This window comes from Haliotis rufescens, unplaced genomic scaffold (assembly GCF_023055435.1).
Source record: "Haliotis rufescens isolate VD_foot unplaced genomic scaffold, xgHalRufe1.0.p SCAF_19, whole genome shotgun sequence".
NCBI lineage: Eukaryota > Metazoa > Mollusca > Gastropoda > Lepetellida > Haliotidae > Haliotis > Haliotis rufescens.
In genome coordinates, this window is record NW_025963879.1 from 5,178,125 (window position 1) to 5,195,323 (window position 17,199).

Consider the following 17,199-nt stretch of genomic DNA (forward strand, 5'->3'; position numbering starts at 1 on the left):
ATGTTGCTCAACTTGCCTCTCTCATCTGATGTGGTCTGTTAAACAACTTGGTTTGATAGTATTGGGAGAAGAGGGGGTCCTTTGGCATCAGGATGGACTCTAAGTAGAACCCTAGACGACATTGGCCACTGGAAATCAGTTCCATGGAAAATCCAGAGCTCCAGATAACTTTTTGAGCAATTACTGAGTTGCCCTTGTCATTCGGTGATCGAGTCATAATTAACCATTGGGAATCTGGAGAAATTACTGGGATAATTATTATTATTATTATCACAGAAAAATCAGTGGTTAGCTGTGATGAATATAAGGCATTTTACAAGTTTGGGCAAATTCGGAGAAAGGACCCCCACTAGCCTTGTGGGATCTCTTGTGCTTGTACCTGTGTTTGTAGGCGTCTGCAGCTTGGAACCTTTTCCCCAAATTAAAACTGATGGATTTGGCTGAAATATGTCCAAATTGTTTTGTTTTGTTGTTGTGTGTACATTTGACTGCACTTCGTAACATTATAACAGGACAAGCAGACTGTCAACAAACGTGGCGTCTCATAGACTAGGGTTAGAGTAGTTTTCCTTTGAAATAGGACATTTACTCTAGCGGACAGACTGGTGGATTGCCATGAAAGGCAAGTAGAAACAGTTTGTGTAGGAAATTGTTGTTTTGCTTATATGGAGTTACACTACTGTAATAAAAAGGGTTTCAGTTGGATCAATATTGACTGTTGTCACTGTCCGACTGTCACATCACTTACCTTCTGATGTAATATCATCTTCCCGAGGCAAGAGAGTTAACTGACTTTAAAAGTCCAGTTTCCCCCCTTGCCAAACTAGGCTGGAATAACTGGGCTCGATCGTAGCACCACCATCGTGGCTATTACCAGTTATGTCCCTTCTAAGCCTCTCCTATGGACCAATAAGATTCCACCTCTCGTATCACTTGGGTTTGCTTCACACAAAATGGTGGCGCCGAGTCAGGACGAGCTGATCGATAATCAAGATCTATATTGTGATAAAACGGGTCTTACATTGCAAAATGCATCAAATAACGTGAGCACCTTGATTAAAAACATGAAAAGATTTGGAAAATATCTGCTGACAACCAGTTGGCGGTGCACATGCTTTGCAAATCCTGCAATCGACCGAAATCTGTATGACAGTAAACTCTCTTGCCTGGGGAAGAGGATGTAATTTATATATTAATGCACACAATCCAAGAAAACTTGCAATGTTTAGGTAATGTTTGGGAGAAATAGAAATAGCTTTTTCGAGCACAGAATTGAAGAATGACATTATTATCCCCCCGGCATATAATGCGGTGGGATATAGCTATGGGCATGTCTGTCCGTCTGTCTGAATCGTATCCAGAGCAGAACAGGAAAAGTGTTAAATATTTCTTCATCAAACTTTGCATTTATATCACTTAGGTGGTGAAGTTGTCCCTTTTGCTATTTGGGAATTTTTCCAATTTTTTTATTTTCCAATTTTCATGAAAGCATGCTGGACATAGGCTAACTTTGTGAGTGATGTTTGTTTCCGGAGCACAACTCCGAAACTGTTAAAAATTTATTATCAAACTTTGCATTATATCACTCAAGGGGTGAAGTTGTGCCCTTTGCTATTTAGGAATTTTACAAATTTTTAATTTTTTACGTTTCCATGGTAACAATTTGGATTTAAGTTTTAATATAGGGTGGGTTCACATATGGAGTATAACAAATAAACTGTTAGATATTTCCTTGCCAAACATTGCATGTCTATATATAAAGCACATACTGAACTGGTACCATTTGATATTCAGGAGTTTTAGAAATGTTTATTATAGAATTTCAATTGCAGCTTTTTTTACATGGGCTAAGAGAAATGTTGGGTCAGTTACCTGGTTTGGGACCATAACATGTTAAAATTGGCGGGCGGTTTAGATGACTTTGTTAACTATACGCTTGTTTAGTTATTGTTTCTTGTAATTTGTCATTTGTTTGCATAAAAAAACCCACAGAAACACACTTGTTTTACTTTCCATTTCATATGGATGCGACCATGGTCGATCTTTTGTGGGTAAACAATGTATGCTTCTTCAAGAACATTCAACTCGGGATTCATTGCATACGGAATTGCACATTTACTTGTGGTTACTTTACAGACAGCTGCCAGGGGGATATGTCATCTTTCTGATGACTCTTGTATGATAAAGAAGTTATGATGCTTGTGTGTTTGGGGTGGTAAATATCCTGTATTAGGAATAAAGAATATGTATTCACTATTCAGCTTGCCAAGGCTAGCTAAATACAATGTTTATTCCTAATACAGCATGGGCGGATACAGCTTTTTTTAAAAGGGGGGGTGCACAATTAAGATCTATTTATTGTCTTTGGTGGTAATTTATACAGAAACAAAGATTTTTTTCGAAATAAAAAGGGGTGTTGCGCACCCCCGCATCCCCCCCTCTGTATCCGCCCATGTACAGGATATTTACCATCCCCAAACACACTCATGTGATAACCTCTCTATATTCGTTAAAAGTAAACATCAGCATCAAGAGGTGATGTATTGCTTACAGTGTTAGTTTTCAAATAGGAAAGAAGTGCTTGACGTAACAATGGGTTGGAACTAAACTCAGGAGCAATACCAGCCCTGGTAAAGATAAAATGCTCTTGTAATGTTGAAACCGGAAATTTGTACTAGCCAGCAGAAATTTGTACTTACCCACTGGGCTATCGGGCTTGTGGTTTCTAACCCTGAATCGGTTTTTTCAAGACTTGAATTTCACTGATGACTTGGTTCGTGTGGACCACTAAAGAGAAAAAGACGCTTCCAGATTTAGTATTGAATTCTTGCTTTGTTAGAAGGCAATGCTGAAATAATAAGAAAGTGGTACTTTACAAAAATTCCCAATCTTGGACAAAATGATATTTTTTCCCAATTTGCCTGCCAATTATTCTGCCATTTTTGTTCAAATGTAAATAAGTTTCCCAAATTAGTATATGTCCAGGAGGGCTGGGACAGGTAACTCGGGTACTTGGTTCGGGTTGATCCTGAGTAGGACCTGGGTACCCACATAACTTCCCGGACCCGTGGTTAGTCATCTGACATACTGTTTATTGACATTAACAATAAAACTCAATGGTTACACTAAAGGCATAGCTGATGTTCACATTTCTTTCTCACTGTGCAAGCATTCGTTCTGACTTTTATTTGTTCGAGTAAGGATAAAGCGTCTATCAACTGTAGTGTATACATGACCAGATAGTTTTATATGTGTATCTAAATAGTTATTGCGGTAAAACAATTCCCATTCGGACATTTTGTACCGGACTCTTGAGACCTGTATGCGGGTATGGCCGGGTTATAGGGTGTCGGGTACTCGGGTAGTAAATATGGACTTGTCCCAGTCCTAATGTTCAGTTAGGAGTGAGACTCAAAATATATGTTTTGACAGAGATATTTTAAATTGTGTTTGTGATTAATTTTGGCCTTTGTGATTGGACTGTATTCTTGTCTCAAATGGGTTTTCTTGGCACTATAAATCTTTTTCCACAGGACCATTAAAGCTGAAAATTCACAAGCATTGTTTGTATGTTCCTTTTTATGATAACATGTTATTTTGTTTAAATCATTAGAATTGTAATGTAAGTTTTTTTGTGCTCAGTATTTTGGCAGAAAATATCTGAATATCAATGAAGACAGCAACTTTTGTTAAGTGACTGTCTGTGTTGACATTTTATGCTGTTGACTACATATCCAGCCAGGTGAGCTTCAGTGCCGTGGCATTATATATGCCATTGATTTTAACATCCTGCATTCTTGGCTCTGGCCTATATGATCAAAATGAAATATTTATGCATCTTTTTAGGTATCAAAGGTTTTGTTCTTGAAGTTTTTCACATTTTCATACAAGCTTTAATCGCCTTATTTCAGTTATTATAGAACAAAAATCATTTCTACTTCAGAGTGTTGCAGATCTTCTAAAAAAGAATAAAGCAAAGATGACAAACTGAGATGTAAAAAACCCTGGATAATTGATGCCTAAAAGCTCCTATTAAGTTAGCTAGAAGCAGGACTTACAAGTTTGATGTCCTTGTTTAGTCATTTTTTAACATATACAAGTTTAAGTTAGAACTCAGTTGGCTTATTTCCATTCTAGCATGAAAAAAAGGTTGAATGATGTGACACTGGTAGAGTCTAATATTTTCAGTTGGAAATTGTTGTATTGACATGATTGAGGGAGCAATGACTCATCAGTTTTGATCAGCTTGTGCTTGCTTTTATGTACTCAGTCATAATTTTAACTCTTATGTGCTCAGTCATAATTTTAACTCTTATGTGCTCAGCCATAATTTTAACTCTTATGTGCTCAGCCATAATTTTAACTCTTATGTGCTCAGCCATAATTTTAACTCTTATGTGCTCAGCCATAATTTTAACTCTTATGTGCTCAGCCATAATTTTAACTCTTATGTGCTCAGCCATAATTTTAACACTTATGTGCTCAGCCATAATTTTAACTCTTATCTACTCAGTCATAATTTTAACTCTTATGTGCTCAGCCATAATTTTAACTCTTATCTACTCAGTCATAATTTTAACTCTTATGTGCTCAGCCATAATTTTAACTCTTATCTACTCAGCCATAATTTTAACTCTTATGTGCTCAGTCATAATTTTAACTCTTATGTGCTCAGCCATAATTTTAACACTTATGTGCTCAGCCATAATTTTAACACTTATGTGCTCAGCCATAATTTTAACACTTATGTGCTCAGCCATAATTGTAACTCTTATCTACTCAGCCATAATTTTAGACATGATACTTAAATAATATATATGCGACAGTAAAATCAAGGATAAATACTCCGTAGGCATTATTTATTATTCCCTGCCGAGGAAACATGAAGCAACACTTCTGCATCTAGTACACACCACTATTGTGTATACACAAGTGCTGTATTTCATGGCATCGCAGTACATGTATGTCACAGTATTTCACAACATCTGTATTTGAATATACCTACTGGTTGGTTTTGCGAAAGAAGTGATTTCAAGAGAATATGTTCTTTTACAATGATGATCCTCAGTAAAATTATGTAATGTAAATTTCATAGGGCTGGTTGACCCAACTGAATGCAGGATTCAAAATCATGTTAGAATTCACTTTACGCTGGGAATTACATAATTATTAGGGAAAATGAGCCTACTATTTGTAGTACCACACACGTTTCAATCTAAAATACATGCGGTATTCGCGTATTGAAACGTAACATCTTTGTAATAACATTTGGTAGATTCATTGCAAATAAACCACCACATGGAGAGGTTGTGCCATGTGCAAGTTGGCCACATGGTTTACTATAATTAGATATGGTCGTGCAGTAGATGTCAGATGACCGATGTTGTTTCCCAGACAACAAAATATCAGATCAAATGTAATGATTTTAAACATCATTTGACTTTTGATACATTGACTGGTTTAGGGCAAATCTGTGTAATCAGTTAAGATGTGAAAGTTGTCTCTTTCTTTATTTATTTAAGATTTTCTGTCATCGATAACTCGCTGACGAATTATCCCAGCATCTGTCAAACAGTCAAGTCTCGCAAAATACTCTGCTGTTTATAGTCCGGTTGCAACTTTTTGAATGTTGGCATCCTCCTAAATGTGATTGTGTTTCAGGTGGTGTCACCTGCACAGTGGACAATCAGACAGCCGTTGCTGTTCAGTCTCTCCTTGACTCTCAGAGCATACCATCAGGTGCTGACACACAAGGTAATGCATGCAGGGGAAACATCTCATTTTACCATTCAGAATTCTCTCACCTTTTACCACAAACTTCTGGTCCAAAGCAGAATGTCAGACTGGCCTTGCAGACCTCACTGGCTAATTGCGATACCTACTTGATACCTCAGGTGGTAACAGATTAGTAATTTGACATAATTGCACACTACTCCTTAAACCGCCACATCCCAACGCATAAAGTTTGAATAACTTGGTGGCTTTTTTTACGATGGTTATGAGTAATGATTATTGCTTAATGATGTATCAGAGATCAAGCAGCTATTTGTGGTGAGGGAGTTATTGTACATGTTGTATGTAGTAAAGAAATAAGGAAGTTAGGGTACAGTTTGATTTCGACGAGAAAAGCAATCAAACAATTTGAACCATTTTTTAAGGTTCCTGGCTGCCATCGCCTGGTTTTGTCATGTGTTATGTCTTGTGCTCACTGAGTTCCTGTGAGTGGTGCAGTGGATTAGGGCTGGGATGGGTAACTTGGGTACCCGGGTCAGGTGGGTACTGAGTAGGACCCGGGTACCCACAGGACTACCCTGACCCGTGGTTAGTCACGTGATGTATTGTTTAATGACAAAAAATATCTAGAACTCTATGGTTACACTAAGAGTCACTAATGTCCGTATTTCTTTCTAACTATGCACCCATTCCTTCTGATTTTTTATATGGTTGAATAAAGATATAACCTGATATGACCAGATTGTTTAATACATGTATCTAAATACGTTTTGCCAGTGCTATGGTAAAAGAAATTCCCAATCGCACATAAATTTGTTCCTATCTCTTGAGACCTACAGTGGGTACCCGGATAGGATCGGGTAATAGGGGTATAGGTACTCAGGTAGTAAATTTGGACTCGTCCCAGCCCATTGGATATAGTTTGACCTGATAACATTACCACTAAGTAAACACTGACAATTATCAGGAAAAGTATTCATACACAGTAAAACGTCAAGAAGATTTCTGTGATTTGATGCAGGTGTTTTTCAACCAATTACATTGCTGCCAACTCTTAATTTTATTATATGTGACACATTTACTTCTTGTGACCTGCCTCTCTTTGGCGTATAAATGGTGAAGTCAGGATTAATTGTAATGAAGACATTTGTCACTATTTGCAAACTTTAGTTCTTTTCTTTTATGAGTTAAATACCAGGGATTGTTGACAGGGAAGGGTGGTTCTGTTGCAAAACTATTTTGATTTTCATGATATAAGTCTATAATAGTTTAGATATCAGACTGTCTTTCAGCAGAAGAGGAGGATTTGTTCCAATGTGGGAAATGCAAGAAACAATTTACATTGCTGCCAGCCTTTGTAACTCACAAGCAGACACGATGTACTGCCATTGTTACATCATCCCCTTCCAGTGTGCGTGTCAGTGTGGATGGAGGGATCCCACAGACTGTTGTCACTTCATTCACTTCAACAATGCCTGTAGCAGCAATTCCTCAGGTAACATCCGGCACGATAGTGCTAGCTTTTGCATCATGGCCTTCCTGGCCCTCTGTGCAGCCTAGTGAATGGGTGAAGAAAGTGTTCATTGTCTGTACTGATTAGGGACAAGAAGTGATATGTTGTATGGAATTTACTACACCATTCAGTTTGGTATTTGTGTGTATCAGATGAACACTTCTACCGTCTTGCTTGCTAATGACACAACACTGGCTAACACTTTATATTAATCGATCAAAAAGCAAAATAATCATGTTCATCATAATCAGATGTATTCCAGTAGAAATGTAAATTTAGAAATGTATTTTTTTTTCCCCATAGGGCACTCATAATTATGTTTAGATGTGTCTTGAAATATTTAAATATGAAAAAAGTAGTGAACTTGTAATATACCTTCCAACTTGATTTATCTTATTTCATCCTGACCTAGGTGATAAGCATTTGTAACTTAGAAAAGTTTCTCCCTTCCTTTTTTACTGAGATTGATGATACCCTTTTCATTTTTTGAATCCCCAGGCTTATTTCATGAATTACTCTCTGTTCAGCACGGCCGTTGAAGTTTTGAAACATGTGAAGGATACCATGTTTATCATGCTTTTAGCACAGGTGAACATTCCTTTGAGACATATCGAGAGTCAAGGTCATCCTCAAGGTCATAGCCTGAAGGTTTTAGCTTGGTTATCTATTGAAACTCTCATATTGAACATCCAATTCACTCTCAAGGTCAAACAAGGCCAGATATATATCACGTCTATGATAACACAAGAAGTCATCACTGTAGTAGGATATGAATTGGGACTTGAAGTGGTAAGAGTTTGTGTGACCTTCAATGTCAAGGTAACTATGATCATTCGTGAGATAGTTCTGTTTCTTTCTATATTGATCCTACCCGCTGTGTTGTTATGACACATTTGTAAGAACACCAATGTTTCAATGTAAAAATAATCAAGCATAAGATCAGCAAAAGTGTGAAATCATTGAGCTAGAAGTTCATGTTACTTTCATATCAAGGCTGCTGGAGGCATGGGACTCTCTCCTTTGAAGATATATTGCATTGAGTTCATGTTACTTTCATATCAAGGCTGCTGGAGGCATGGGACTCTCTCCTTTGAAGATATATTGCATTGAGTTCATGTTACTTTCATATCAAGGCTGCTAGAGGCATGGGACTCTCTCCTTTGAAGATATATTGCATTGAGTTCATGTTACTTTCATATCAAGGCTGCTAGAGGCATGGGACTTTCTCCTTTGAAGATATATTGCATTGAGTTCATGTTACTTTCATATCAAGGCTGCTGGAGGCATGGGACTTTCTCCTTTGAAGATATATTGCATTGAGTTCATGTTACTTTCATATCAAGGCTGCTAGAGGCATGGGACTTTCTCCTTTAAATATAGCAATATGGTTTCATTCAACCAGAAGTTGCTTATGACATTTGTGTATTACATTTTGTTTAAGGTATCTGGAGATGGTACTCTCTCTTTTATATTGTCACTGCATATGACATGTATTTACTGCAAGCAGAAGTGATATCATTAAATTGGACCTGGGTATAAGTTTTTTTTTAAGGTAGATAGCAACATAAGACTCTCTGGTTTAGAATTGTATAAACATTTTTTCGTTTTCACCAGAATGGAAATGCATCTTTTGGTTTCTCATATCTGCGTGTTATGAAATATTCAGTCCTAACTGACATGATGTAATTGCAGTTTAGATATTCAAGTTGTGTTGTCTTCCATTCCAGTCGCTGGGAGGGTACAGCACAACATCTGTGCCCTCCTCACCAGTTCCACAACCATTGGCACAAGGGATGGTTCTCAATGATGACCTGATGACCTTTGCAAGCCTGGACCACAATCTTCAATCACAGACTCTGCAGATGGTAAACAATGTTCAAAATAGTTATTGGATATAATAGCCTCTTTCTTCAACTACTTTCTTACTTTACAGGATGTGATGAGATAATGTCATTCAGAATTTGAAAATGACTGCAGCTAATTGCTTATATCGATAAAATCATCTAAGATTTTTATGATCATACTGGTTATTATTGCTCTCCATACCATGAGCTGATGTCACAGCATAGTTTGTGTCCTGAACTTTCATCATACGTCATACACATCTCTAAGATATGCTTCCAACATTCTAAACAAATTTTAAACAGAACACCAACTTATGTTGTAAATGTAATTTGGCCTATTATTGAGCCATTGTATCATTGTATGAATCAAGGGCTATAACAGACACATTTTCTGGCTTACCCATGTCACTTTGGAGTCTCCTGTCAATTTTCTGAAGTGTTTTTCATAAATATGACACTTAAATCCTTGGTCCAGCCTTTTTCCTCTTACCAAGTTTTAAAAGCTTCAATGGGAAATGTTTTGTCTTTGATACTTTGGTGTTGTATCTCATCGCCATAGTATTTTTGTTTACATCTTTAGTGTGTGGATGTCATCTCGTGGTACCTGTGAAGATCCAGGTTGGAATTGGTCCTCAGCAACCCATGCTTGTCTTAAGAGGCGACTAACAGTATTGGGTGGTCAGGCTGGCTGACTTGTTTGATGCATGTCAATTTATCGCAGTTGTCTAATCTGACGCTGGATTATTTACAAACCGCCGTCATACAGCTGGAATACTGCTAAGTGCGGCATTAAACAACAAACACAGAAAGCATGCTAGGTAGTACACTTTCATATCATATCAATTTGAAATTTGAAATTTGAAATTTTTTGTGGTAGGTAAACGCGTAGGACTGATTTTGGTCTAGTCAAAATAGTTCATGTTCTGGTGGGAAAGCTCTGGGGCATTCAGGAAAAGTAGGGTAAGGGGCAGCTTCAGCTTGTGCATGCAAACACTTTTCTAGTTACCGAATCAACTACATCTTGCATCAAGTGATTTTGCTGTAAATGATAATATATGCATTCTTTTCTGCAGGTAACAACTCCCCTGACTAGCCGTGCTGGTTCTGGGAATGTCTCCATACTTAGTCCTGTGAATACAGTGCCTTCATTCTCCTCCAGTGGCTCGGCCTTCACCAACACAATTACTTCTAACCAAGTGCACATACAGCCAACACCACAGATCACCATTACCCCAGTTCACACAGAAAAAACACTGGTCAATGTTGCTAAACCAAGTCCAACAAAAGCAGGTTTGTTACTTTCCATTATGTCATACTTGTTTTTCTTTCGGTTATACCTCTTTTGGATTCAGTGATAGACATTATCTTGTATTCAAACTACCAGGTCCATGGTGCTGAAACATCCCAGCACAGATCAGCAAGATTAGGTTAGCATGAATAAATACCACTAATTCTTACAAAACTTATACCTCTATTACATCTCTGCCATAAATCCTGTATTTTCGCTTCAGTCACACTAACTAAAATTTTCAGATTTTCAACAGACATCCTCTTCACTGTCAATTACACACACAACTAGTTGGCGGCAAAATCACTTTTTTCCTGTGTGTGCTAGAGTCAACACCTGTTGTAATAGTAGTAACAATCTAGCACTTGGAAGTAAGTCACATTAATCTAAGATTATTCTAATAGTTCTAATAAAAATAAACAGACATATAGGTATCCAATAAGAGCACGCACGTAAGTATAGCTGGTGCTTGGTGCTCTTTGTGAGGTCAACATGCAGTCTCCCTCTAGCCCTGGGTGCAAGAAGTGTGGCTGTTTCATGGTCACGGGAGATCCTCATGATAACTGCATGAAATGCAGAGGCACTTCATGTAACAAGAGAAGAGATTGAGAAGTGTCAACACAGATGATAAGATATTTACCAAGATGGCCAAGGCGACAACTAAGGCCAAGAGACAGGAGACTACAACATTCAACGGAAAATTGGGACACGTGGCACTGGTGCATAATGATTCCAAACTTCAACTATCAACTTAGCTGCTAAAGTCCACGGATCATCCCATCCATAGAAGCGTCCCTGGGACTACAAATCTTCCTCACCCAAAGGCCTCCTAAGAAGAAGTTTGTCCCCTCCGGGAAGGATTCATTCCAACCGAGTCGGGGATACGACAAGCGACAATCTTCTCAGGAATCTTTTGCCAGCAATATTCTCCGTTCTTCGTCCCGAAGAAGAATACATCCGAAATAAGGATGATTATGGACCTAAAGACCCTCAACAAGTGATATCTGGTACCTTTGTCAAAATTCCAGATCTACTGCGACAACCCACATGACCCAAGTCCAGCATTTTCCACGACAATCTCCCAAGCCTACATCAAACCGCCTGGAAGTTATATATGCAGACATCCGGATACTCTGAGCTTGCCTCAGAAGCTTTTGCAAGATCATGGACACCTTCATCCTCCCTTATATATGACAACAGATGGGACAAGTTTTTTCAGTGGAGAAGATTATAACTAATGCTATATGTATCCCTATGGTAGCGGACTTTTCTACTATATCTACGTCAAGACAACAAATTCCGACACGGGAGGATAGAAGGTTATAGATCAGCCCTTCATTTTGTACTTTAACATAACAGATTATCAATCAGTAACCATCCCATTGTAAACAGACTAATGAGATCCTTTCTAATAGAAGATGTTCGAACACCTCGTATATTCCCCAAGTGGAATCTATCTGTGGTACTGTCGGCATTGTTTATGGAACCTTACTAGCCCATGGCTAAAGCTACCCTACTCCAAAAAGCCAGGACAGCGTCTTTCCTCCTAGCCATGGCAACAGCAGCAAGAGTTTCAGAATTACATGCCATTTGACTATTCTAGTCTCACCCATGATCAACATTGGACCTCAATAACTCTAAGATCGCTCCCAAACTTTGTAGCCAAGAATCAATCTACCATGATTGGGCCATTGGGCAATAGACACTTTACAATTCCTGCATTAAGACCAACAGTAAATCACCTAGACAGACTCTATGTCCCATCAGAGCTCTCAAGTTCTATCTCGCGGCTACAGACACACATAGATGACATTGAAGGAGACTCTTCTCATCTTGTAAGACTAATTCCAAAAAGGACATCACCAAGGCTTCAACAGAGGGATAGCTAAAAGTTACAGTTGCATCAAGTTATATACAGGCTCAGAATTGCACACCACATCTCAGATCCTGCTCAGCTCACGAAATCAGAGACCAAGCCAAGACTCTCGCTTCATGGACATCAGTCTCAGTAGAACAAGTAGTTTCTAGCTGTCAATGGGTGTAACAAAACACCTTCACCAGCTTTTTACTTGTGTGACGTGCAGTCAGACTTACATGGCATATATTCCCTTGGTCCGGTTGTCACTGCGCAAACTATCGCGCACCAATAGATGATAGAGATTACACGATTGTTTTCCTTGGCAGACTCCATCAGTTGCCTTATTCCTGGGAAACTGAACATCTTTGCTCACAGCCTTTCCCGCCAGGGGAGAATAGTGGCAACAGAATGGACCCTACATCCCCACATCTTTGCTTGGTTAACCACGTTATGGGACACCACCACACCTAGATCTATTTGCCACTTGCCAGAACCATCAACTTCCGGTTTATGTCAGTCCAGTTTCCGACCCAAGGGATCACCAGATCGATGCGCTATCGATGGATTGGACGGGTCTATTTGCATACGCATTCCCACTATGGTCTCTCCTAGACAAGGTCATCCACAAGGTGGAAGAAACGGATTGCATAATAATCCTGATAGCACCAATCTGGTCCAGCAGAGTGTGGTTCCCCAGATTATTAACTCTACTAATGGAAGTACCTCTACAGTTACCTCTCCATTGGGATCTGTTATGACAACTCAAGTCAAACATTTTCCACGACAATTTTTCCACGACAATCTGCCAAGCTTACATTTAACTGCCCAGAAGTTATCACGCAAATGATGCAGACATTCGGGTACTCAGACCTTGCCTCTGAAGATGTGGCAAGATCATGGAGACCTTCATCCTCCCTTATATATGACAACAGATGGGATAAGTTTGTCCAGTGGAGAAGACGACAAGGGATTATAACTAATACTATATCCTTCGCTATGGTAATGGATTTTCAACTACATCTACGTCAGGACAATAAGTTCCGACACCAGATGATAGAAGGTTATAGATCGGCTCTTCACCCTGTACTTCAACATGATGGACTCTCAATTGGAATCCATCCCATTCTAAACAGACAAATGAGATTCTTTCTACTAGAAGAAGTTCACACATGTCATATCTTCCCCAAGTGGAATCTATCCGTTGTGTTGTCAGCACTTATAACGGAACCTTACTAGCCCATGGCTAAGGCCACCCTACTCCAAAAATCCAGGAAAGCATCCTTCCTCCTCGCCATGGCGACAGCAGCAAGTGTTTCAGAACGCCATGCCTTGGACTATTCTAGTCCCACCCATGCCAAGACACACATGATCAACATTGGACCTCAATCACTCTAAGATCGCTCCCAGATTTTGTAGCCAAAAATTAATCTACCACCATGGAGCTGTTGGGCCATAGACACTATACCATTCCTGCCTTGGGACTAACAGTGGATCACCCAGATAGACTTTTATGTCCCATCAGAACTCTCATGTTCTATCTCCCGGCTACAGACCCTTATAAATGCCATTGAAGGAGACTCCTTATATCCTGGAAGCCTAATTTCCTACTATAGCGGGCTGGCTTAAGGCTACCATTGCAGCAAATTATACGCAGGCATAGAATTCCACCCCACGTCTTTGGATCCTGCTCGGCTCATGAAATTTGAGCTCTAGACATGAGTCTCACTTCATGGACATCAATCTCCGTAAAACAATTAGTGTCTAGCTGTCAATAGGCCTCACAAAACACATCACTAGTGTTTACTTGCATGGTGTGCAACCGGATCTAGAGGGCATATTCCCTTGGAGCCATTGTTGCGGTGCAAACTATCATCTAACAATAGTTTCCCCTATCTATCGAAAAAGGGTGGGGGCAAGGATCGGACACCAGCAGCATCAGAGGGTGAAAACATGATTATTCTGTCTATTTGGTGAAGGATGGATTAGAAGCACCTTGAATATCAACTGTCCCCATTAGACCGAAAGTGACGTCATCACCGGTGTTTAAGGTCACAAATCCTAATTTAAGACATGACGTCATTAAGCAGAAATAACATCATTATTATGTTCATGATCAGCAAATATAGCTGTAATTCTAGTGAAAATATCACATATTTGACTGATTCTTGACACATTTCTGAATTTCAAGTCCTCGGGGAATTTCAGAGGAAATTATCTCAAGTAGGATTAGAATCAGTAAATAATGGTTTCGAGAAGAGGATTGCTGACAATTACCCAGAAAGTTACTAGTGGCAGATCCCACGGGGTCCCTCTCGTATATTCTGGCAGAGATGTAATAGAGGTAGACGTTTCGTAAGAATTATCGAACAGTAGTTATCATTGTTAATAATTCTAAGAAGTACTTCCCCCCCGTCTCCCGAATTCATCTACCTCTAGTCGTAGATGAGGGAAAAAAGAGATGTTGCCACTATTATGACTTCATGGCTTAGATAGTTACAAGGCTACTTGGCGACAAATAGTTTTGTGTGTAATTGACAGTGAAGAGGACGTCTGTTGAAAATCTGAAAATTTTAGTTGGTGTGACTGAAGCCAAAATGCAGTCATATAGCCTAATATCATAAATGTCCATACTTAGACTCATTGAAAGTAATATTTGTTGTAGATTGACAATTATATGTCAAATTAATGTTGAAATAGCAAGACCGCAGGAGTCCTCAGTGGTGACTGGTCAAAGTGTTAAAAGTATTCGGCAATAGCAATCAGTTTTTCCAAATCGCAACACTTATTCTTCTTATTATTTTAAATGTATGTAGTAAAATCTGCTACTAAAATAACACTATTGGAATATACTTGTCCTGGTAAAATAATAGTTTCAGATACAGTTTCTTCTGATCATTGTATAGATACTCTTTGAAGTTGTATTATTGGGTATTTTGCTACTGAATCACGGTAGATTGGGAGCAAACACGTTTACATTGGATTGCCATTTCCGACTTTGTTTACGAGAAATACACATCACAATATTAGTCTCTGTTAATGCCTATCAGACAAGAAATACAATTGAAATGGTTCATCATCCTCTTTATTGTTATCACATGTTGGTTCACCTTAAGAGATTTGATGTTAATCTCGCAGGTACATATATATGTTCTCTGCTTCATAGCATTCATTCACCTGATGAAGGAGTAAGTATATACTCCGAAATGTTGTGTTCTTCATAATAAAGAATTTGACATCCATAAATTCTCTTCCATATGTGTATCACTTCTATCAAAGACTAGATTTAATTATGTTTTCTTCTGCCCATACTACTCTAAAATATTCTTGTCCCCAAAATACTGTATCCACTAGAAGGGAGATGCGCATATTGCTTAGTCAAGAACACAAAGTATGCCATTATTATCCCCTGCCACGGAGTGGGGCAGGGGATATAGAAACAGAGTCTGTGCCCATCTGTCCTCTTTTCAAATTTTCTCAAAAAACTATTTAGGTTAGAGAAATGAAATTTAATACACTGATATAACTGGGAAAATGATGTCAAATGAGTTCAGAAGTTGATGTTGTAAATTCGTTTTTTCCAGAGTTATGGCCCTTGCCCCGTCCTTTTCAATTTGGGAATTTTTTATCTTCTATTTATTTTTCAAATTCATCAAAACAAATCGAAAATCTCAATTTTTAAACTTATCCTATCTCACACTTTGCATTTCTCCCTTCTTCTTCGATCCTATGTGGTAACATGCTTGAATCATGTTTCCAGCTTCTAAAACTAAAAATAGCCATCCATGTCCCCCTGCATCTCCATGGTTATGTCCAAAAGCTAGGTCAATTACGTGCTTCTTGTGCACGCAGTGCCTGCTTGCACTAACCATGTGTGTGCCTCTACCAATTCATTCTATTTCTCATCGCCACCATGTGGCGGCGTGTTTGAAAACATCATAGAATCAGTGTCCTTTGCCAGGTTATTCAAGTTCCTAAATAAATATGGGAAAGAAGGACAATCAACGTCCTGCTTGTAAAGAATGCAGACGTACCTATTCCACGTCAGATCCCCACTCATTATGTTGTGACTGTCGGGGACAGTGCACCCTGGGTTCCCAATGTGCCTAACTAACTCAGATTTTAAAGTTTACCTGCAACGTTGTCGTCGTCGTCGTATTGCTGATCGCAGTTCCAAAGCAAGGGATTCCAAAGCTACTACCAGCTCATCACGCCTTAAAGACAATCCTGTCAAACCTGTAATTTCTATCACAGACAACACCCTCTCAGACAGCTTCCTTACAGACGACTTGTCCTCTCGCGACCTGTCTACATCTCCACAAGAATATGCAGGTCGATGTGCGCTCGGTCCGTCTTACCACCCCGGATCCTACTTTCGTTATACCAGCGACAGATTGCTCCAGTCCTGTCAAAGTCCTGCTCTTGGCTTCGGCTAGCTCTACACCCCCCATGGGTGTTAGAGATACGGTCGTCGATACGACTTCATCTCGGGTAGTTTTAGATCGTCACACTTTGGCGACAGATTGGCATTCCCGCTCCCACAATCGGCGCTCTTGTTCCAAGGATTGGCATTCCCGCCCCCCAGAAGCGGTGCTCTCACTCACAGGATCGGCGCTCTCGCTCACGGGTTCGGCGTTCTCGCTCACGGGTTCAGCGTTCACGCTCGCAGGATCTGAGATCTCGCTCACAGGATCGGCATTCTCGATCGTGTTTCGGTGAGCGTCATCGTTCCTGCTCCCGATCGTCTTCGACTAACGGTAGAGACCGGTCATTCATCATTGACTACCACCATAGCGGCTACCCTCACGGGACTTGTCGGCGGTGGATACCTACGCGGCCCGTCATAGAGGATGGGATACCTACCAAATCTACCATGACTCTTATTACCAGCGTCCCGAATACCCCAACTCACTTTTCCCTGACTACCGCTCTTCTGTAGGCTACGCCTACCCACCTCACAGTTCAC

General features: G+C 39.5%; 1 protein-coding gene across 3 annotated transcripts in view; it reads left to right on the top strand.

Annotated features, from left to right (window-relative positions):
• LOC124148428 (zinc finger protein 341-like) overlaps nt 1-17,199 on the top strand; it is a 66,030-nt gene that overhangs the window by 15,546 nt on the left and 33,285 nt on the right. The window contains exons 2-5 of one of the 3 annotated variants that reach the window (XM_046519512.2): nt 5,662-5,754; nt 7,014-7,228; nt 8,974-9,111; nt 10,164-10,380. In XM_046519512.2, the coding sequence (XP_046375468.1) occupies nt 5,662-5,754; nt 7,014-7,228; nt 8,974-9,111; nt 10,164-10,380 (663 nt within the window). The remainder of the gene's footprint in view (nt 1-5,661; nt 5,755-7,013; nt 7,229-8,973; nt 9,112-10,163; nt 10,381-17,199) is intronic. The other 2 variants (XM_046519513.2, XM_046519514.2) reach the window with 2 other exon arrangements.